General features: G+C 46.7%; 1 protein-coding gene across 2 annotated transcripts in view; it reads left to right on the top strand.

Annotated features, from left to right (window-relative positions):
- hnf4a (hepatocyte nuclear factor 4, alpha) overlaps window positions 1-22846 on the top strand; it is a 285470-nt gene that overhangs the window by 217413 nt on the left and 45211 nt on the right. For both annotated transcript variants that reach the window (XM_072514802.1, XM_072514801.1), the window contains exons 2-3: window positions 7419-7593; window positions 16748-16842. In XM_072514802.1, coding sequence (XP_072370903.1) covers window positions 7419-7593; window positions 16748-16842 — 270 coding nt within the window. The remainder of the gene's footprint in view (window positions 1-7418; window positions 7594-16747; window positions 16843-22846) is intronic.

Below are 22846 nucleotides of genomic sequence, written 5' to 3'. Positions count from 1 at the left end.
GGATAACAAAGTTTTATTTACTTGGAGGCAAACTGATCGTCATCTTAAATTTCCACCTGTCTCACACAATTGAAGCCAGATTCCGGTCTCTTTCAGGCTGCAGGTGGCTCAGATATCCCAAAATGCACAGGGCTGAACGATGATGACTATTGTTAGGTTACTGTACACAGTGGGGTGAATTCTCCACCGGCGGGATTCTCCATTCCAATTCCTGCTCGTGGGTTTCCGGACGGTGTGAGGTGGTTACAATGGCCAGCGGCAGGGACGGAGAATCCCGCTGCCAGCGATGATGCGCCACCTAGAAACATGCGGCTGGAGAATCCACCCTAATCCTTAAGCTTAATTAATTCCGTTATTTTATACAGAATGGTGGTGAGACTGGCTTGTAGTTGCTCACAATTATCCACTTGATGAATATGGATACTTCATTTTCCTAGTTTCAATCTCCCGTATCAATTGATTCCTTCATAATAGTGGTCAGGACATCATTACCTTATCCCTAGCCTCCATTAGTGCCATAATACAGTTTTCCATAATCATTTGTCACTTTTGAGCCAACTTAGCCTGTCTTTGACTTTTTCTCATTTGTAGCAAAGTTGTTAGATTTTACTCTTTGAGGAGGGTAAGCAACTCATATCATTCCTGGTGAATACTGGAAGCTGATTATGAACCAGAAAATGGGTGAAAGTATGAAGTTAGAAGGCATGGCTGAGGTGCCAAATGAATGCTTTGAATCTGTCATTACCAAGGTAGAACATACTGTCAAAGTCATAGTGAAAGAGGAGGCAGGTGAGATACAGGATGGGTTAAAAATTGACAAAGAGGAAGTATCAGATAGACTGGTTGCACATGAGGTTGATAAGCCACCAGGACCAGATGGAATATAGTCAAGGAATCCGAGAGATGTAAGGGTAGAAATTGTGGAGTCACTGGCGACAATCTGCCATTCCACGTTAGATAGAGGGTGATTCCAGAGTGCTGGAGAAGCACAAATAGTACACCCTTGTTCAAAAAATGGTATAAGGTTAAACCCAGCAATTACAGGCCCATCAGTTAAATTTGGGTGGCAGGAAAACATTCAGAGACGATAATCTGAGACAAAAGTCACTTGGACAAGGGAAAGGCAGTAGCAAATCATGTTTATCTAGCTTAATTCCTTTAATAAAGTAACAGAGATGCTTGATGAGGAGTACGGACTTCCACAAGGTGTTTGATAAAGTGTCACATCATATCTCATACCAGCCAGCAAAGTTGAAGCCCATGAAATAACAGGGAAAGTGACAGAATGGTTATGAAGTAGGCTGAGTGAAGGGAAACAGGGAGTAACAGTGAACAGTTACTGAAGGTATTCAGTAGGGTTCACCAGGGGTCAGTATTCGACCTGTTGCTTTTCTTGATATTAATGATCTAGGCTTGGGCGTGCATGGGGCAATTTCACATTTTGCAATGACACAAAAGTTGGAAAATTGTGACACAAAGCTACTGCGGATGTTGGAAATCTGGAATAAAAACAAAAATTTCTGGGAAAACTCAGCAAGTCAGGGGCAGCATCTCTGTAGAGAAATCAGGCTTAATGGCCTGGATTTTCACCGAATCAGATGAGTTGGGAGCCATTTAAAAATGATACGCGGCTCCTGATTCCAGGATGCATGACCCCATTCCCAGTATGTCTGATTTTTGGTAGTGCCTTTAATAGGTGCAGTTGGATATCTGTCAAAAGTAACATCCGATACTCCGGACCTGGCCATCGCCATTGTGGAGATAGGAATCTCTCACTCCTCCACAATTTTCATGGAGTCAAGTTAAGTTTTGAAAGAGTCATGGTTCACAGCTCCTTAGAAGTGTCATAAACCCAGGGCAGCATGGTGGCGCAGTGGGTTAGCCCTGCTGCCTCACGGTGCCGAGGTCCCAGGTTCAATCCCGGCTCTGGGTCATTGTCCGTGTGGAGTTTGCACATTCTCCCCGTGTTTGCGTGGGTTTCGTCCCCACAACCCAAAGCTGTGCAGGGTAGGTGGATTGGCCACACTAAATTGTCCCATAATTGGAAAAAATGAATTGGGTACTCTAAATTTATTTTTAAAAAAGAAGTGTCATAAACCCTAGTTTGCATGAGGAGATCTTTTAAAATCTAAGTTCAAAAGGCCCTCCTCACACCCCCAAGCCAAGCTATGCCCCCACCCACTCCCCTTAGCCTCTCATGCTGCCCTATGCTAAGCTATGCCCTTCCACCCACCCCTATTGCTTCTTATGCCCCAATGCCAAGCTATGTCCCCCAAATACACCCTATAGCCCCTCATATCTCTCTATGCCAAGCTATGCTCTTCCATTCACTTCCTAAGATCCCTCATGCATCTAATGCCAAGCTAAGACACTTTAATGCCCATTGACCAACTATACACTATATAGAACTAATGAACCCACAGTGACAGTGCAACATGTAAAAACCTTGCAAAACAGTAATTTATTCAGAACTTTCTACTATGTTAAAAAAAGTTATTTCCATTTATTATGATCCTAGACCAGACTCACAAATTATTTCTAAGATCCAGTTAGGGGCCAATAACATTTAGTTTAAAGTAGACAAAGTTTGAGATTCAAGCAGATTCAATGGTTTCAAACAAGCAAAAATAAACTTAAGTATTCATGATCAAAAAGATAGAACAGTTTATAATATACATCTTACGCTCTAAGATTCAAGGTTAATATAAGGTGCATGTGAATTAACATATTATTGTACAGTGGCAAACTGTTGGTAAACACTGTCACTCAACAACCTCATTTAAACTCTGTTTCCCTTATGAGTGACTCCAAACTTTTCACTTTCAAAGATCTTGATTTCCTCAAAGCCTCTCCAACTGGCGCTGCCTGAATGACTGTACACCTCCCTGAGTTGTAATCTTGCCTCTTGAGACTCCATTGCCCTGGACTTCCACATTTACACTCCAGCTGCTACTTAAAAGCTCATTTCAACTTTTTAATAGCTGGTTAGCTACACTGGGCTGGCACCAAAATTGCACCAAGTTCCAAACTCACCAGGTACACCAAAATACAAATGGCTCCCAGAGTTTCTTCTGAGCCCTAATGCTTTGTAACATGGAGCCAGTGAGCCTCTGTCACCTTTCCAGTTCCCCATGCATTCCCCTGAGCCCAGCTGCATCACAGGACTATCAAATGGCTCCTGTGACTTCTCCTGAGCCTCAACTACACAGAGCTAACTAACAGCAACACTTTTGCTGCCAACAGCCTGCAAATAGCAGCACCTTTTCATTATGATCTTTTCCCCTGCAGAATATTCACTCCCCCAACAAACACACAGATAAATTAAATCCTAGAACTATCTTAAGCTCCACCCATTTCCACGATGAGGTAGCATTCCAGGGTGCACTGAATGCTTTTAAATTAATTGTAATCCTAACTCCCAAAACAAAACAACTCTTTGGCCTGCATTTCTTTGTAAGCAGTATAAATACCTAGGGTGGAATTTTCCCATTTCTCGACAGACAGTCGCAGCAGTTGGGGTGCATGAGGTGGCATGGAGAGTGTATGGAGAGTGACGGAGTGTGTGGGGTGAGAGCTGGAGGTCATTTATGTTTATTTTAATTGGTATGGAGATCCACAGCACTGAGGTGAGCCCTTTAAACAGTTCATCTTGGCCCCTAGCAACCGTTGTGGCTGCCTCCACACCTCTTCCTGGGTCGACTAGCCTGACTCTGGCCCACACCCACCGCCAGAAAAGAAGATCCCGCCTTTGCAGGCACTTTCTCCTGAGACAGATGAACCCAGCCAGGGATCCTTTTGACTTCCGTTACCCGGCTCGTGGATCAAAATTCAGGCCAGCATTTCAGGTCGAGTGACCTTTGTCAGCACCTTTCATCATATTCAGATACAAATTTAAAACAATGGGCAAACGGAGTAAAAGTGATGTGAGGAAATAAATCTTGCATCCAAAAGGTGGCTGGAGTCTGGAACAAACCTCCTGAAACAGTGGCGGAGGCAGGTTCGAATTAGATATTCAAAAGGGAATTAATAATAATAATCGCTTATTGTCACAAGTAGGCTTCCATGAAGTTTCTGTGAAATGCCCCAAGTCGCCACATTGCGGCGCCTGTTTGGGGAGGCCGGTACAGGAATCGAACCCGCACTGCTGGCATTGTTCTGCATCACAAGCCAGCTGTTCAGCCCACTATGCTAATCCAGGAATTGAATTGCTATTTGAAAATAAATAATGTGCAAGGTTAGAGTGAGAAGGCAGGGAGTAGGACTAAATAGAATACACTTTTGGAGATCCAGTGCAGGCTCAATGGGCCGAATGGCTTCCTTTTGCACTGTAAAGATTCTGTGATTCGGTGAAATAGTGAACTATTTGGAGGATAGTGAGAGGCATTAAGAGGACATAGGCAGGCCAGTGGGATGGCCAGATAAGGGGCACATGAATCTGATGCAGAGAATTGTGAAGTGTTGCATTTTGATTGGAAGAACCAGGGAAGTCAATATAAAACAAAGGATACAATACTAAAGTGGGTGTAGGAACAGGAAGACATGAGGTTTTATATGCACAAATCATTGAAGGCAGCAGGGCAGATTGAGGAAATAATTAAAAAGACAGCTGGGGGGCAGCATGGTGGCGCAGTGGTTAGCACTGCTGCCTCACGGCGCTGATGTCCCAGGTTCGATCCCGGCTCTGGGTCACTGTCCGTGTGGAGTTTGTACATTCTCCCCGTGTTTGCGTGGGTTTCACCTCCACAATCCAAAGATGTGCAAGGTAGGTGGATTGAACACGCTAAATTGCCCTTTATTGGAAAAAATGAATCGGGTACTCTAAATTTATTTTAAAAAGACAGCTGGGATCCTGAGCTTTATCGATAGACTACAAAAGCAAGAAAGTTATGATGAAGCTTTGTATAACACTGCTTCGGCTTCAGCTGAATTATTAGCTCAGATCGTAAAGTCTCTAGATAGTTAGAGACTGAACATTACCCCCAAGATAAGCTTCAGGAACTCTCAAGGTCCCAACGCAATGACTCTGTGTGAATTGCCCGGGAGGATTGAACTTTCAATGGACAATTTCTCTGTCAGGACCCTCCAAATAGATCTCAAACACCGAATTAGAGCTGAAGACTTCGGCTGGATTCAACTTGTGTATCTGCTGTTACTCAGGAAATGTTAGATGGTTTAGTACCTAGCCTAACACCTGAGTTATGACAGAACTGACAATTAAAACACTCACACTGACCCAACCAGCCACCCCCCTCAAACCACCCGGCACCTAGTTGACCCCTTGACTCCCCCAACCCTCTGATTACTTAGCCAATTCCCCCTGACCCGTTCTGACCTCAACACATGACTCACTCTACGATCCTCAACTAACAAATGACCTGATCTGACTAGCGCCAACCACGTGACTCCCCTAAACCTCCAGAGTCTCTTCCCGACACAACATGACTAGGCTTCACCATTCGAATGCTACCCCATCTCTCATTGTTCCACCCCCCACCACCCAATCTCCCTCCACCCTCCGACCAGACCTGAGCTGATCTTCAACCTACCACCCTTACCTTAGCCACCCTGCTCCTCCACCCAACCTACCCCTCACCCACCCTACCCACACTACCTCCTTACCCAGCCTATCCCCTTACCACTCTATCCCTACCTTCTCCCCTCAGCTTTTCAAAAAGCAATGGGACGTTTAATCTCCCTATTTACCAGAATATGGCAGCTAGTGCCACAAAAGGGGTTGTTCTGCAAGAATTCTCTCCACCATTCCCTCTGAAGTTTCCTGCACTGACTGAGATCTGCTTGATCCTCCAGCAGAAGATTTTCCTGAAAAATCAGAGGAAGATACGTGTGCATTTTTTTGTTTGCGCAGGGTCGGAAATGATAGTTCTTCATTCTGTGGAAGGCCTACGCACAAGTGCTTGATGGGCACTTAATATGACGAGCCTTCCTGGAGACAACATGGGCTCCTGCCAATTCTCCAGCCATTGGGCAAGACCCCTGTCCAAACATTAAATTCCACCCAAGGCAGGATATGAAGGCTTTAGAGAAAATGCAGAAAAGATTTACAAGAACAGTTTCAGGAATAAGAGAAGGTTGGCAGGGAGATTTGATAGAAGTGTTCAAAATCATGAGGGCTGTAGACAAAGGAGATGGACGGAAACTGTTCCCATTAGTGGGAAGTTCGAGAAACGGAGGACAGCGATTGAAGATGATTGGTCTTAAGAACCACAGGTGAGTGGTTAGGGTGTGGGATGCAGCACCAAGAATGTGGTGGAGGCAGGTATAAACGTGGCTTCTGGAAGGGGATTTGATAAGCAACTGAAGGGAAAATAAATTGCAGGACGACAGGACCAGGGCAGGGAGGTGGGATTAGCTGAGTTGCTACTGCAGAGAACACAACAAGCCAAATGGCCTCTTTTTAATCTTCCACAGGGAGGTTGACGTCGCTGGCCAGGCCAGCATTTATTTCCCATCCCCAATTACCTGAGAAGGTGGTGGTGAGCTGCTTTCTTGAACTGCCGCAGCTTCTGAACTGTAGGTACACCAACAGTGCATTAGGGAGGGATTTTCAGGATTTTGACCCAGCGACAATGAAGGAACGGCGATATAGCTCCAAGACAGGATGGCATGTGGCTTGGAGGGTACCTTGTATGTGGTGGTGTTCTAACCATTCTATGATTCTATTAGTAATCTTTCAGATTATTAACTACCTTCTGCTTATCTTGTTTTGTTTCTAGTTCCATCTTTTATGCCCTTTACTGACTGTGTGCTTACTGTCCTAGTGCTGAAAGCGCTGTTATGTTTAGCCACTGCTGCTATAACTATTTCCTCAATATCTCTTTGCACCTCCGTTACCATATTAAATAATTCCTTCATTTTCTTGTTTTTCCAAGTGAACCCTTTCTCCATTCTCTCGGCTGGAACTGTGAAAGGCAATTCATTTTTGTATCAAAAAAGTAATGATGCACTCATAGATCCCCACTCCATCAAGATATGAGCTTAGATTATAACTTGTTTCATATATTCTACAGAAGTGAAGCTTTTTCTTTACAAGTACCAATATATTTTGAAGATGTTCTAAGTAAACTAGTTACTATATTACAACCTAATAGCATTTGCACTGGAGTTTTGGGTTACCATTCAGAAGTCTTGGATTCTAAATTGATCTTCAAACTTGGTTGCATTCTATATAATGAATGATTTCTTTTTTTAACTGTCCTGTTTCACTTCACACGCTTCCTGTTGGCCAGAACCGATAGATGTTGATGGTGATGATCCAAGTGTCCATAGCACAGACCACTTATTCCCTTTCAAGTTGAAGAGGATCCAACTTAGAATTTTATTAATCGATCTTTTAGTATTTATTTTTTTAATTGCACTTGTGTGCTCCTCTCATAAGTGTCCATTGCTGTTGTTCTCAGATACATCGCCGAGTGAAGGCGCTAACATGAATGCCTCTAACAACATTGGGATAAGCGCTCTTTGTGCAATCTGTGGTGATCGGGCGACAGGGAAACATTACGGTGCCTCCAGCTGTGATGGCTGCAAAGGTTTCTTCAGACGAAGTGTCCGAAAAAATCATATGTATTCCTGCAGGTAAAATTCCTCAAATCAATTCTGGAGGTTGTAGAATTTATTCTTTATATACAGCACAGAGGATGTGCACCACATTGGTCAATGTTTACTACAGACATACTACAATATTGTCCATGGTTCTTTACCATAAAATATGGAAATATTAAAGATTAACAAAACACGAGGATGGACTTTGTCTGCTGTCGATTATTGTAGGTTGCTATTTGTTAGAGTTTCTTAATAATTCCCACACAAACACAGATACACACACATGAAGACAATGCTATAAATAAATATAGCCTAACATGACATTTTGAAAGCAATATATTCAATCACACATTTGGGCTATTTGATTAGGCTGCATTACTAGAATGAATAAACTAAACAGAATTTCACACTGCCAAATTTAATTATTACAAGATAATAACATTCAGTGTTACTCATTACTCAACATTAATTGATCACAAAATGGTTATCTGGGGCATCATTCTCCGACCCCCCGCCGGGTCGGAGAATGGCCGTTGGCCGCCGTGAATCCCGCCCCCTCCCCCGCCGAAGTCTCCGGTACCGGAGATTGGGCGGGGGCGGGATTCGGGCCGCGCCGGTTGGCGGGACCCCCCGCTGGATTCTCCGGCCCGGATGGGCCGAAGTCCCGCCCAGAAATTGCCTGTCCCGCCGGCGTAAATCAAACCTGGTATTTACCGGCGGGACCAGGCGGCGTGGGCGGGCTCCGGGGTCCTGGGGGGGGGCGCGGGGCGATCTGACCCCGGGGGGGTGCCCCCCACGGTGGCCTGGCCCGCGATCGGGACCCACCGATCCGCAGGCGGGCCTGTGGCCATGGCGAAGGCGGAAGAGACTCTCCCCACTGCGCATGCGCGGGAAACTGTCGGCCGCCGCTGACGCTCCCGCGCATGCGTCGCATTTCCGCGCCAGCTGGCGGGGCAACAAACGCCATTTCCGCCAGCTGGCGGGGCGGAAATCCCTCCGCCGTCGGCCTAGCCCCTCAATGTTGGGGCTTGGCCGCCAAAGATGCGGAGCATTCCGCACCTTTGGGCCGGCGCGATGCCCGTCTGATTGGCGCCGTCTTTGGCGCCAGTCGGCGGCCATCGCGCCGTTGGGGGAGAATTCCGCCCCTGGATACTATATATAGAGGGCTGACCAGAAGGTCACCAGTAATGAGAAACAGTTTACTGGGCGGGATTCTCCGACCCCCTGCCGGGTCGGAGAATCGCCGGGGGCTGAAGTGAATCCCGCCCCCGTCGGTTGCCGAATTCCCCGGCACCGGATATCCGGCGGGGACGGGAATTGCCAATCAGCAAGCCCCCCCCCCCCCCCCCACACACACCCGGCGATTCTCCAGCCCGCGATGGGCCGAAGTCCCGCTGCTGGATTGCCTGTCCCGTCGGCGAGGATCAAACCACCTCTCTTCCCGACGGGACTAGGCGGCGCTGACGGGCTCCAGGGTCTTGGGGGAGGACGCTGGCCGATCTGGCCCCGGGGGGTGCGCCCACGGTGGCCTGGCCCGCGATCGGGGCCCACCGATCCGCGGGCGGGCCTGTGCCGTGGGGGCACTCTTTTCCCTCCGCCTCGGCCACAGTCTTCACCACGGCCGACATTGAAGAGACACCCCCCCCTGCGCATGCGCGGGGATGACGTCAGCAGCCGCTGATGCTCCCTGGCATGCGTGGACTTCCGCCGCCCGGCGAAGTCCTTTCGGCCCCGGCTGGTGTGGCACCAAAGGCCTTTCCCGCCAGCTGGCAGCACGCCAACCACTCCGGCGCGGGGCTAGCCCCTCAAGGTGAGGGCTTGGCCCCTAAAGGTGCGGAGAAATCCGCACCTTTGGGGCTGCCCGACGCCGGAGTGGTTCATGCCACTCCATCACACCGGGACCTCCCGCCCCGCCGGGTAGGGGAGAATCCCGCCCCAATTTTATCTAGCAAGTATGGGTTGGCTCCAGGCAGGTGGGATAAGAAAGAAAGGACTTTGGGGCATTTTTTAAAAAATACTCATTCAAAGGATGTGGCTGACAAGGCCAGCATTTATGCCCATCCCTAATTGTCATTTCCTACTCTTTTCATGCCTTTCAGTAAATATTGGGACCACAGTTTTGAAAATAATGATTCTGAAAGTCTTGTGCATCTGCATGAGTGTACTGTGTGATTGTTGTAATTTCGGAACATCTATGTCTCCAAACTTAGAGAGGGGAGTTTCTTGGCAAAGTGGATATCTGCAAACTACACTGCAGCAACTCACCCAGGTTTTTGCAGCAACACGTCCCAAAACCATGAACTCTCACAACTAGAGGGTCAAGGGCAGCAGGCACACACAAACACTAACACCTTTTAAGTTCTCCCCAAGTCACACACCATTCAGACCTGGTTATAAAATCGCTGCTTCTTCATCGTTGCTGAGTCAAAATCCTGGATCTCTCTTCCGAACTGCACTGTGGAAGTACATTCAATCACGCAAACTACACTGATTCACAAAGAGGGCTCACCGTCGTTGGGCCAAAGACAATTAGGAAAGGGCAACAAATACTGACCTTACCAGCAAAGCCCACATCCCGTGAATAAAACGAACTGAGAAAAGGGTATGTCAATACACTCCAGAAAATGAGGATTCCGAGGTATAGGTTCAGCATGTAATTAAAAGACGTAGTGATATGCATTTCAAGTCTTGGGGGGTCTCCTAGAAGAGATCTACACTGAATATTAAAGTCAAATGAATTCAAGAAAATTGATCACGTAGGAGAACATCTTCAGAAGAATGTATGATATAAATTGCAACAAGTTCAGTTTAGTTTTGAATTTGTGCATTTGGAAAGTAAACTGCAAGGAGAATACAAAGATGCTCGAAAGAGTTAGAGGCTGGTTCAATGAATGAGCAAGAAGGTGGCAGCTGGAATGTAATGTGGTAAACTGCAAAATTATACACTTTAGTAGGAAGAATGAAAAAACGATTATTGTTCAAAGAATGAGAATTTAGCAAATGTTATTAATCTGAGAAATTTGGGGGACCTTTATACAAAAAGGAAGTTTTGCCATAATTATGGAGCACGCTGCAGTTTTTCTGGGGCGTAGAATATTCTGGTCCTGCTAGTGGCTAGTTTGGAGGTGGGAAGGGCATTCTAATTAGGCAAGGTAATGGCATACCTGGACAGCGCTGCCTTTCTGTCTCCGCCAGATTAAGTTCTGGCTGGGAAGACCTATAGCCAACTGTCACACCCCAACGCCAATTGAGGACTTTAAATGGCCAATGAATAGGATTATCTCAGCTGCAAGTGGGCCTGTCACCATGCGACCTGCCTGAAAGTTGAACATGTGTGGGCCACTCGTCACTTCGGAGGGGGGTATCCCTCGAACAAAGGCACTCGGTGCCTGATCGCGGGACTGGGCATCGGGAAGGGCTGACAGCCACCTCTACCCCTGCTTGCAACCATCCTCTCCTGCTCCGTCCATTACTCCCACACTACAGAACCCCTCCCCCAAATTACTTACCTAGAGCTTGTGCCCTCTGCAATATTGGGATTCCAGTGCCTCTCCTGGCATCAGCAATGACTTCCTCAGTGGTACTTCTGAGTGCAACAGCTCCAAGCCTCTGATTGCCTGCAAGCTTTTGCTAGGCAGGACTTTCTCCCCCAGGTTCTTGATTTCAGGGGAAGGTCTGCTAGTGGCCTCGCTGTTGTCCGGTTGGCTTTGGTTCAGCGTGTCTTTCTGAAAGGAGGCACCACATGTCTCTACTGGGCTCTCCAGCCAACAGGCGAGACCCTGCAAGCTTGGCTTTTGAATGTAATAAAATAAATACTTGCCTTCTCAGGAATGCAACTAAGGTTCAAGAGATTGATTCCTGGAATGAGAAGGTTGTCTCATGGGAAGAAATTGAGCAGAATGGGGCCTATATTCGCCAGTGTTTAGAAGGAGAGTAATCTCATTGAAATGTATAGATGCTCACAGGCTGTTTCTCTGGCTGCAGAATCTAGAAGCAGGACAAGGAATCAACCTTTAGAACTGAAGTGAGGAGAAATTCTTTTACTCAGAAGGTTGTGAGTCCTTGAAATTCACTACCTTTGGGGGAAGCACAGTAGCAAAAGTGGCTAGCACTGTGGCTTCACAGTGCCAGGGTCCCAGGTTCGATTCTCTGCTGGGTCACTCTCTGTGCGGAGTCTGCACGTTCTCCCCGTGTCTGCGTGGGTTTCCTCCGGGTGCTCTGGTTTCCTCCCACAGTCCAAAGATGTGCAGGTTAGGTGGTTTGGCCATGCTAAATTGCCCTTAGTGTCCAAAAAAAGGTTAGGTGGGGTTATTGAGCTACGGGGCTAGGGTGGACGTGAGGGCTTAAGTGGGTCGATGCAGACTCGATGGGCCGAATGGCGCCCTTCTGCACTGTATGTTCTATGTTCTCAAAAAGACAGAGATCAAGATACTTTGGGACACTGAAGGAATCAAGAGATATAAGGATAGGGCGGGTAAGTGGAATTGCTGTCTGTGCTACCGCGGCCACTTTAAGTGGTGAGTCCACTAAGGGCATTCAAATGGTCATTGGATAGACATATGGACGATAAGGGAATCGTGTAGATGGGCTTTAGAGTGGTTTCACAGGTCGGCGCAACATCGAGGGCCGAAGGGCCTGTACTGCGCTGTAGTGTTCTATGTTCCTCATGGTCCACATGACTGCATTGGGGCCTATCACGCAGGAGTGCGCGAACCCCGGCCAATGGAGAAAAGGTGCGGGGCCCTGGGAGCAGGGGCCTGAGCAGTGTGGACCCTGGAGCTAGAGAGTTAAGACCTAGGTATTGGTGCTTTGTGCTGTACATAGTTGGGGACTATGGAGAATTTCATTTCACTCTGAGGAAATGTAATTCTATTTTCTCGTTCGGCTGCCATGTAGCATGCCTTGTTATCGTGGTGTGCCACTTTGGAAATCTTTAAAAATCAAAGAAACCAATTTTATTCCATGAAACATGACTTCTTTCATCCAGAACAGAGCAGCACAAAAGACATTGTATATATCTTATGCTACTAACTGAAAACAGAGAGCAAAGGTGAAAAAGTTGCAAACCTATAAAAATGTCCACCTGAAGAAATTTGCATTCACTTAAATGTAAATGCTCTTGGTTAACATTAACTGTGCAAGACATCAATTAAACCTGGTCATTAAACTTTGACAACTGAGAAATGATCTTAAGAAGGCTCCAGTGTATGAGAATGGATATGGTCCAAGTCAAGATTACTATTGGCACTTGGTGCCATCCAAAGATGGAGACATTGCTAAGAGTTTCCATTGATAAGACCTTTATGATATGTCTGTGATATATAATAGTGGTTAATTTCAGCAACTAAATAGACTCTACCATAGCAACCAGGGACTTTTACAAAGATTAGTTTCAGTTTCAAAAGAATTATGTCTATAATTTTCCTTCTTTCATTGCCAATCAGTCAATGATTAGCACTAATTATTATTCCATATCAATTATATCTCACGGTGGGGAAACAAGGGTAGGATTCCATGTACCCAGCAAATCTGACATCCAAACACAACCATGAAATTTTGTTCAGAATCTCTGCTACAAAACCACACAAAAAGAATATTGCAATTTTAAAACATATAAGACATTAAGTTGGTTTAATATTTAATTTGCATACAGCAAGTTTTTATGAAGGCAATTATGATGTGGTTTCATCTCTTTTCCTGCAGTAACGTTTATCAATGTTAAACATGTCCATTCACATACAGTAACATCGAAACTGATACACCTGTCCCAGCACTTGTTTGCTGTGAAGAATACAAGATCATTTTGGAGGCATGCGCAGCAATTCTTGTTTACATAGGAAGGTTCAATCTTTGCCAGATTCAATCTGAGGACACGGCTGCGGGAGTTCACTCTGTAATTGAATAACAGGCTGGGTTTCCAAGGCTTCATTAGTATCGGCGGTGCGTAGCTCCACAGTTCATGTGTGGTCACTTTTCATGTTTAATCATAGTTTATCAATCATTGGTGGCTGACCATCATGCATTTGCTAACAGTTAATGCTACAGCAACCAAAGTAGTTAAGGGTCACTTGCTTTAAGCAGAAATGTTGATTATAAATAATGAAAATTGCAGAATATTATATGTTGCTGTTGTACAACTTGGGTTTGTCACCCTGACTGCAATTAAAGTGAATTTTGATTGCTTGTAAATTAGTTTCAAGTTGGGGGATTGACGTGTATTGCACTAAGACAAACATGTGCCCAACAGCAGACAGCCATTATTGAACTAACTTTATTTGCACCTCCCCAGTATAGAGGCAGGCAGAGGGGCAATACAACAAAATGCTCAGACCTTGCCGTATATTACAGGGATAAGAGTGGAGTAGGTCAAACTACTTTCCTGGAGTAGTCTCAACATCAATTACTTGCAGTTTGGTGGTTGATTCAATCGCACTTATTCCTTTTGCAGCAGTATTTCATCCAGTTTGTTAATAATCATGTTTAAACTTTAATAGTATCAGACCATTCACTGACAAACTCTTTGCCTCACAGAGTGGATTCTGTATAGAACTCATGATGGGTAAATTGAAAATAAATGAATAAATATGAGGGACTGAATGGCCTTTTATTAATCCATATTTTATTTTCCTGTTACACTATTCTCCTCTGCGACAAGTGTAATTGCACTAGCGAGGGTGCACAGTAGATTTCCGAGGATGTTAGAAGGACTAGAAAGTTTTAGCTAGGAAAAAGGATTACAAAGAACAAAGAACAAAGAAATGTACAGCACAGGAACAGGCCCTTCGGCCCTCCAAGCCCGTGCCGACCATGCTGCCCGACTAAACTACAATCTTCTACACTTCCTGGGTCCGTATCCTTCTATTCCCATCCTATTCATATATTTGTCAAGATGCCCCTTAAATGTCCCTATCGTCCCTGCTTCCACTACCTCCTCCGGTAGCGAGTTCCAGGCACCCACTACCCTCTGCGTAAAACACTTGCCTCGTACATCTACTCTAAACCTTGCCCCTCTCACCTTAAACCTCTGCCCCCTAGTAATTGACCCCTCTACCCTGGGGAAAAGCCTCTGACTATCCACTCTGTCTATGCCCCTCATAGTTTGGACAGGCTAAGGTTGTTGTCCTTGGATCAGAGATGATTAAATTTAAGGAGATTTAATTGAGGTGTATCAAACTATGAGGGAGTTAGATCGAGTGGATAGGAAGGGCTTATTTCCCTTTGGGAAGATGTCAATAACCAGGGCATGAATTTATGGGGTGGAATTCTACAGCCCGATTGCAGCAGGGGAGTCTGTGAAGGGGTAGAAAATGCAGCGAGCTGTGCAAAGGACCACTAATTTCAATGGGGTTGGGAAATCTCACTGGTGAGAGGGGCCATAAAATGCCATCCAAAGTAACTGGTAGCAGGATTAGAGGGGAGTTGAGGAGAAATTCTTTCATCCAGAGGGTGTTGGAACTCACTGCCTGAAAGGGGATAGAGGCAGAAACCCTCGTCACATTTAACATAGGCACTCAAAGTTCCACAGCCGACAAGATGGCACACCAAGAGTTGGAAAGTGGGATCAGACTGGATAACTGTATGCTGAGTTAGTTTGGATTTATGTTTCCCCCACTGCCATGCCACAATCATAGACTAACCACTGCGTAAACAACAATTCTGCTCAATTAAAAATGACATAATTAACAAACAGAGAAAAAGGCAGGTCTTGCTGGGTTCCAAATGAACTTCACCGATGCTGAATGTTTTGAAATAAAGCAAGGAAATAGAAAGTAGCTGTGCGTGGTTGCCTCTGCGGCTGTTTTATTAAACAGGATCGCTGTTCGCTGTAGCTTGTGGTAAAGGAATGGAGGGTGAGAAAAAGGACTATAATTTGGGACTAAAATATTTGATTTGAAGGATGGTTTGCTCTTACTGAATCTCAAGCATGAACTTTGATTACAGCCAATACATTGTCTTTCCTGTCAAAGAATAATCATATTTGAAATCAAATTTCTCTCAAGAAAATAACTCACACCTTCATCATTAAGAATTGTGTGAATGGATCGAAATGTTCTCAACCAAGAAATTTATTCTCCAAATAATAGGAATGATAAAAATAGAAAACAGGAAATATTTTAGCTGACTGATTTTAGTTGGACTCCAGTTTAATGCAGTTCATATTGGAAAGGTTGAAAGTTTTCATTTGTAACGAGCAACCAATCCTTTTAAATGAACAGCCTGGATCTCTCAAAAGCAACCAAGGTCTGAATTTTGCATCCCTCGGACATGCACACTGGCTGGGCACGAAGGTGGGCAGGAAACACTGACGGGCCAATTAACATGCAGCCAGGCAGGGCGAGCAATGAGAAAAGGGAGGGTGTGGGCTGCCACTTCTAATGGGCTCCCTCAAGGGGACAGCCACTGCAGAGCTGTCTCAGGGAGCTGCAGGCCCATACACAATAAATCCTGATGGAAAAACACTGCAAACAGTGTCTAGGCAGTGCATTAATACATAAATCTCAGTACCCAAGCACCGCTTTTAATTTTATTTCAGCCCTGAGATTTCATCTCGCCCTGGAGCGAGGCTGCAGCTAATACATAAAAGCTGCTTGGCCAACTGGCCCAACTGCCGACTTCAGAAGTCAACTTTCAGTTGGCCTTTTAATGGACTAAATTGCCAGCGCGAGATTTGGAAGAAAGCTTGCTGATCGAAATATCACACAAATGCGTGATGACATTGGAACGTGCGCCTGATGTCTTATTACGTGACTTCACGTGCTTTCAGGTCAGGCGTGCACCCGCCCCAGCAACATAAAATTCGGGCTCCAAGTCTTGTAGTCTCAACAAAGAACAGAGAATCCACTGTGTTTCCCACAAATATTTCAAAGACAGTAGTGAGAAAATAAATGAAAGCAATAAGTAGTCATTGCTGCCACTCCCTGCATGTACCCTCCTATTCCTCCTGCACACCACAGCATCTCCCACCCACCCTTCATTTCTCCCCAGTTGGGGAGAGTTTATTTGCACTTGAGAGATGTCAGTAGTGGCTTGTTCCAGTGTTAGAGTTTCACATTTACAGCCTGCTGCAATGGTGACCTACACAAAACTTAAAGCATCCTTTAGACATGTTTCACCGTGGCAAGAATGAAAGTGTTTCATTTGATCTGTAGATGCTAACAATGTTATTATTATTTGTGTTGTCTTTCAGGTTTAACAGACAATGCATTGTAGACAAGGACAAACGAAACCAATGTAGATACTGCAGATTAAAAAAATGCTTTCGAGCAGGAATGAAAAAGGAAGGTAAGAAACTTAAGTGTTTTTGTAGAACAAGATACTCGATAATAAGAAAAATACATAGCAGAGCAATTTGCATAAGTGCTGGAAAAAGGATTTCAAAGCTGTTGGGCGCGATTCTCCGCTCCTGCGCCGGTTGGGAGAATCACCTGGGTTGCCAAATTTTCCCGCGCCCTCCCGCGATTCTCCCAAGCGGTGAGAACGGCCCCGTCGTGTTCCGCGTGGCGCAGGCCGGAGAATCGCCCGAGACACCCAAAATGGCGATTCTCTGGCACCCCTGTTATTCTCAGGCCCGGATGGGCCGAGCGGTCAGCCCAAAACGGCGGGTTCCCCCCGGCGCCGTCCACACCTGGTCGCTGCCGGCGGGAACAGCGCGGGAACGCTGGGGGGCAGCCTGCGGGGGTGGGGGGGGCAGAGGGGGGATCCTGCACCGGGGGGGGGCCTCAAATTGGGTGTGGCCCGCAATCGGTGCTCACCGAACGTTGGGCCGGCCTCTCTGAAGGCAGACCTCCTTTCTTCCGCAGCCCCGCAAGTTCCGTCTGACATCTTCTTGCGGGGCGGACTCGGAGAGGACGGCAACCACGCATGCGCTGGTGACGCCAGTTATGTGGCGCCGGCCGCGTCATGTATGTGGCGCCGCCTTTACGCGGCGCCAAGGCTTGGCGCGCGTAAATGACGCGCCGCCGCTCCTAGCCCATTATTGGGCCCTGAATCGGTCAGGATAGGGTCCGTTTCGCGCCGTCGTGAACCTCGACGGCGTTCACAATGGCGCGAACACTCTGCCTCCATTTCGGAGAATCCCGCCCGTTGTGTTCAGACAGTACTCAAAACTTGATAATATGGAGAGGCTGCTTCCAAATAAAGTATAGAATCTGCAGAACTGACATGAGTTTAGGTTCTAGTAACATAGCATGCAGAAGAAGAACAATGGAGGAATGCGTCATCATATTATACTGTACTACCTGTTTGGCAACAAGAGCTGACCAAACATTGATATACGTATCCTGCTGCTGCTTGAGTTTACACTACAAGATCCATTTTTTTGTTTCATTTATTCATTCCTGTGATCTGGGCATCACTGGCTAGGCCAGTATTTATTGCCCATCCCCAATTTCCCTTGAGAAGGTGCCGGTGAGCTGTCTTGAACTTGCATCAGCAGCACCGTAATTGGCGTCCAAACCTTAGCATGGAGTCAGAGAATTTCAGTCTAATCTGCCGTGTTGCCTCCAATAAAACCATGCAGGAATGTACTTAATTGGGGTAGTAGCCATATGTCCACTACAGTCTAGCAAAGACAACAGCGAAATGTTCAAGAAAGAGAATTAGATCAATTCTTGAAGGCAAAACAGGTTGATGGGGAAAGAATAACATTGTGTAACTAATTGGGTAGTTCTGGCAAAGAACTGGTGCAGGCATATGGGGCGAAATTCTCCCCCAACGGCGGGATGTCCGCCGACTGGCGCCAAAGCCGGCGCCAATCAGACGGGCATCTCACCGGCCCAAAGGTGCGGAAGGCTCCGCATCTTTGGCGGCCTAGCCCCAACATTGAGGGGCTAGGCCGACGCCGGAGGGATTTCCGCCCCGCCAGCTGGCGGAAATGGCGTTTGTTTCCCCGCCAGCTGGCGCGGGAATGCGGCGCATGCGCGGGAGCGTCAGCGGCCGCTGTCAGTTTCCCAGCGCATGCGCGGGAGTGTCAGTGGCCGCTGTTAGTTTCCCGCGCATGCACAGTGGGGAGAGTCTCTTCCGCCTCCGCCATGGTGGAGGCCGTAGCGGAGGTGGAAGGGAAAGAGTGCCCCCACGGCACAGGCCTGCCCGCGGATTGGTGGGCCCCGATCGCGGGCCAGGCCACTGCGGGGGCACCCCCCGGGGTCAGATCGCCCCACGCCCCCCCCCAGGACCCTGGAGCCCGCCCACGCCGCCTGGTCCCGCCGGTAAATACCAGGTTTGATTTACGTCGGCGGGACAGGCAATTCCTGGGCGGGACTTCGGCCCATCCGGGCCGGAGAATCCAGCGGGGGGTCCCGCCAACCGGCGCGGCCCGATTCCCGCCCCCGCCCAATCTCCGGGAGCGGAGACTTCGGCGGGGGCGGGATTCACGGCGGCCAACGGCCATTCTCCGACCCGGCGGGGGGTCGGAGAATGACGCCCATGCTCTTTATTGCTTCCTGCAGTGCTGTATTATTCTATAATTCTACATAAACACTTTCTAACCACATACCTGCAAAGGCCTGACTTCATTAGCCAGTAGAGGTGCAATTAGAAATGGATAGAATTGAAGCTCAATCTCTCTTTTCAATATGAACGCGACAGTGTAGGACGAATGCTTGAAGAAAAATAAAACCAAAAGTCCTAATTTACTGTTGAGGCCCACAGACTTCAATTTTCAAGTGGTTCTTGATTTAGGTGATCAGCTGTCTGGTTGGAAACAAGCAAGACCCACTGTCAGAGCATGGAGGATTAGAGCTTGAAATGTTCAGTTCAAAGGAAACACATAGGGATTTACTGAGCATCCCGCCGCGTGTTTCGTGGTGTTGAGAGATGGCCCACCATTGGCTGATGGTATGATCTTCTGGTCCCACCGTTCTCAACGGGATTTCCCATTAAATGCACGCTTTGCTGCCATGAAACCCACAGCGGGGGGGTTCGCCGTCGACAGGACCGGAAGAGTCAAGACAATTCCCAGCTCCGCAAACCCGTCCCGGGTGAAAGTGTCCAAAGATGTGCAGGTTAGGTGGATTGGCCATGTTAAATTGCCCCTTAGGGTGAGGTTCCAGGAATAGTACGGGAGATTGAGCCTAGGTAGCATGGTCTTCAAGGGGTCGGTGGACTGAATGGCCTCCTTCTGCACTATAGGGATTCTATGATTCTATGACGAGCCACTTTGTTGTAGGATTATCAGATTATACTTGGAACTTGCCTCACATTTCTGTGGGAGAGAAACGTCAAATTCACTTACGGCAGGTAATTTAAAATACGCATTATACAGCTCAAAACCTAAATTCAAATAGTCTGTTTACATTTGCCTCTCAGTATTTTCAAGAGCTGGATCACGATCTCCAATTCTGTTCATTTAATAAAAATCTCCAATTAAGTAAGATTTTGTTAGATGATGGTTATTGGTTTAATAATTGGTAAGATATGAGACTGTTTTAAGTTGTTACCAGAGTCATTCCCTTCCCTGCTGTGCCTATTAAGGTCACCATGCACCTTTCAGATCGTTTGTGTACACAGGTGCTTCTCTTTAAAATAGTGTCTGGTGCTAACGTTTAAACACCCATCTCCTTTAATTCTTCTGCCAATCATTGTTTAATCGCAACCAAACTTAAATACAAGCCAAATCAGAGTAATTGTGAAAGTATATTGATCAAGAATATTTACATATCATTCCCATAAATAAAAATATTTTATTATTGTCATTTTTGGGGGCGTGATTTAACACCCAAAAAACAGAGTCCTGTTTTGGGCGGGTACAGCGGGAACTTCTTGGCACCTACAGCACTGAGAACAACCCTGCTATCAAACGGGACTCTTATTTTTTGGCCTCTGTTGGGATCTCCCCACCGAGATCAAATTTACCTCACTTCCTGCACTCTGAGCAGGCGCATTTTTAAATTCCACCCTGATCTCTCAACCTCCGCCACTCTCCCTCCACTCTGGACAGCACTCCACGGCTTCTAGACCGCTCCCACTGCCCCAACTTACCTCTTAGGGGGTCCTTGATCCTCCCCCTCTCACCCCACCTCATAAGGCGGGGCAACCCCGGGCCTGATTCCTGCCACATGCAGCCAGGCACCTGGGCACCTTGGCAGCGCCAGCCAGGTACCCTGTCAGTGGCTCCACAAGCCTGGAAGTGCCACCCAGGCACCTGGCAGTGCCGAGCTGGCATTGCTGGGTGTTCAGCTGGTACTGCCAATGTGCCAGGCTGGCACTGCCAAGGTGTCAGGCTGTCAGAGCAAAGGTGCCCGGACTGCCATGGCGCAGACGTTCGATTCCTGGGCCTCGGAAGAATCAAGCGCCGACATATTTAAATGAGCATATGCAAATCTGGATCTTGCCCAGCGAGGGCGAGATCCAGATTGCGACGTCTCATGAGATCTCGTTAGATATTGCGAGGCATTCCGAGGTGGTAAATCCGGCGAGAGGCCTCTAGCGAGATTCAATGGCCGCGTCGCATCACCGAGTCGGGCATGACAAGGCCGTTTAATCGTGCCCCAGGTTACCAAAGGAGCATATTTAATTCTGAATGTATCTATGCACACATATAGACATATCAACAGACATACTTAAAATGCATCAGCCTGTCAAGCTGATCACGGATTTCCAACCATCTGACAGACCCTGGGCACAAATTACCTCGTGGATTGTGCGTACTTCCGCCTGAACATTTTTAACCTTAGCTCTTGTCCTTGGCTGGTCCTTGAATGATTGCTGACCTCCATGCAGGACTTAGTCTTTGATCGTCCCAGCAGACTCAGACAACGTCCATCTGACCCAAATGTTATCGCTGCACCCATCACAACATCTTTAATCTCCTTCCTGCCAGACTCCTGTCCTTGTCAATGTTCAAACTTTTGCTTTCTTGGTATTCAAGGTGCATAATGATTTTCATCCCAAATCCAAATTCCTCCATTACCTACTCACATGATTTATTTTCCTGTCTCGTCTACATAATTTTCTCCACCTTGTATTCCTTGTCTCATTGCCTCAGGCTCACTTTACAATTCCACTGCTACACACTGCTCCTTGTTCACTTTGTTCCCTGATCCTACCAATTACTCCCCTATTTGGATTTGTTTCTCATTATTGTCCAAGGCTCTCCTCCCACTCTACATCTGTCTCCAAATCATCCTATCCTTTTTGAACAAGTCCCTCTCCAAACAGAAGTTAATTCTGGAGGAGTGCATCAATGTCCTCAGCCTGATAAATGGTAACTTCTTCACTCACTACTACATGTGGACCACATCCCAAACTCTGCAGTGATAGTGATATCTCAATTTAGTCTGTTCCCTCATTCTTACAACTCTTTCCTCTCATTTAAAATCTTGAATCCCAAGCATTCCTTTCACCTTTCCTTTAAGATTTTACATGCCTATAAATTCCAAAGTGTTTTCTTTGTTAAAAATCTTTCCTTCCTGTCTGCCTCACTCGGGACTGAAGTAATTCAGTGATTTCACAAGGCACCTTTGCTCACCTTGACCATAAACCTCCTGCCCTCCTCATCACCTTTAGTTGCCTGACCCATTTACACTTCAATCACTGCCACATTTGGTCATTGCTTTATCCTCACCATCGTTGCATATCTTGACGCCCCTGAAGTCTCTATCACTGACAAGGCTCTTCCCAATTGCTTTCTTCTCTCTTTCCAAGTCCACCTCAAACTCTTTCTCCATCACCTTTTGCCTGTGGAAAGATCTACCTTTCACTCCATCATAGATCCCTGCTAGACTATAACTTTCCCTTCAGAATTTACTGATGATATGAAACTCCAAAGTATTATAAACCATAAGGAGGATAGTGTAGAACTGCAAAAGGGCATAGACAGGTTTAGGGAATGGGAGGACACATGGCAGATCAAATTTAATGCAGAGAAGTGTGAGCTGATTTAGTTTGGTAGGAGGAACGCAGGGAGACAATATAAATCAAGAGTACAATTCAAAAGGACCTGCAGAGCAGAGAGACCTGGGTGTATATGTGCATTATTTATTGAAGGTGGCAGGACAGGTTGAGAGAGAGGTTAATGAAGCAAACAGCATCCTCGGGATTTATTAATAGAGGCATAAAGCGTGATTCAGCAAACTTAATGCTAAGTCTGCTGTCAGACACGGTCAGCAGGTATTTCTCGGCAACGCAGTCCCAAGAAACACCCCGGTATTCAATGGCACTTTGCCTTTTATTTGGCCTTGGGGAGTTCCTCTCTACTGAAGCTGCACTTAGCATGATTTCCTGTTGGCGAGCTGATCTTGCCAGCAGGATGGCTGCTCTCAGATCGGGGTACCATTTTGATCGGAGA

Source organism: Scyliorhinus torazame, chromosome 8, assembly GCF_047496885.1.
Source record: "Scyliorhinus torazame isolate Kashiwa2021f chromosome 8, sScyTor2.1, whole genome shotgun sequence".
Taxonomy (NCBI): domain Eukaryota; kingdom Metazoa; phylum Chordata; class Chondrichthyes; order Carcharhiniformes; family Scyliorhinidae; genus Scyliorhinus; species Scyliorhinus torazame.
The sequence above is the reverse complement of the archived record's forward strand: the minus strand, read 5'-3'. Positions and strand labels throughout refer to the sequence as shown.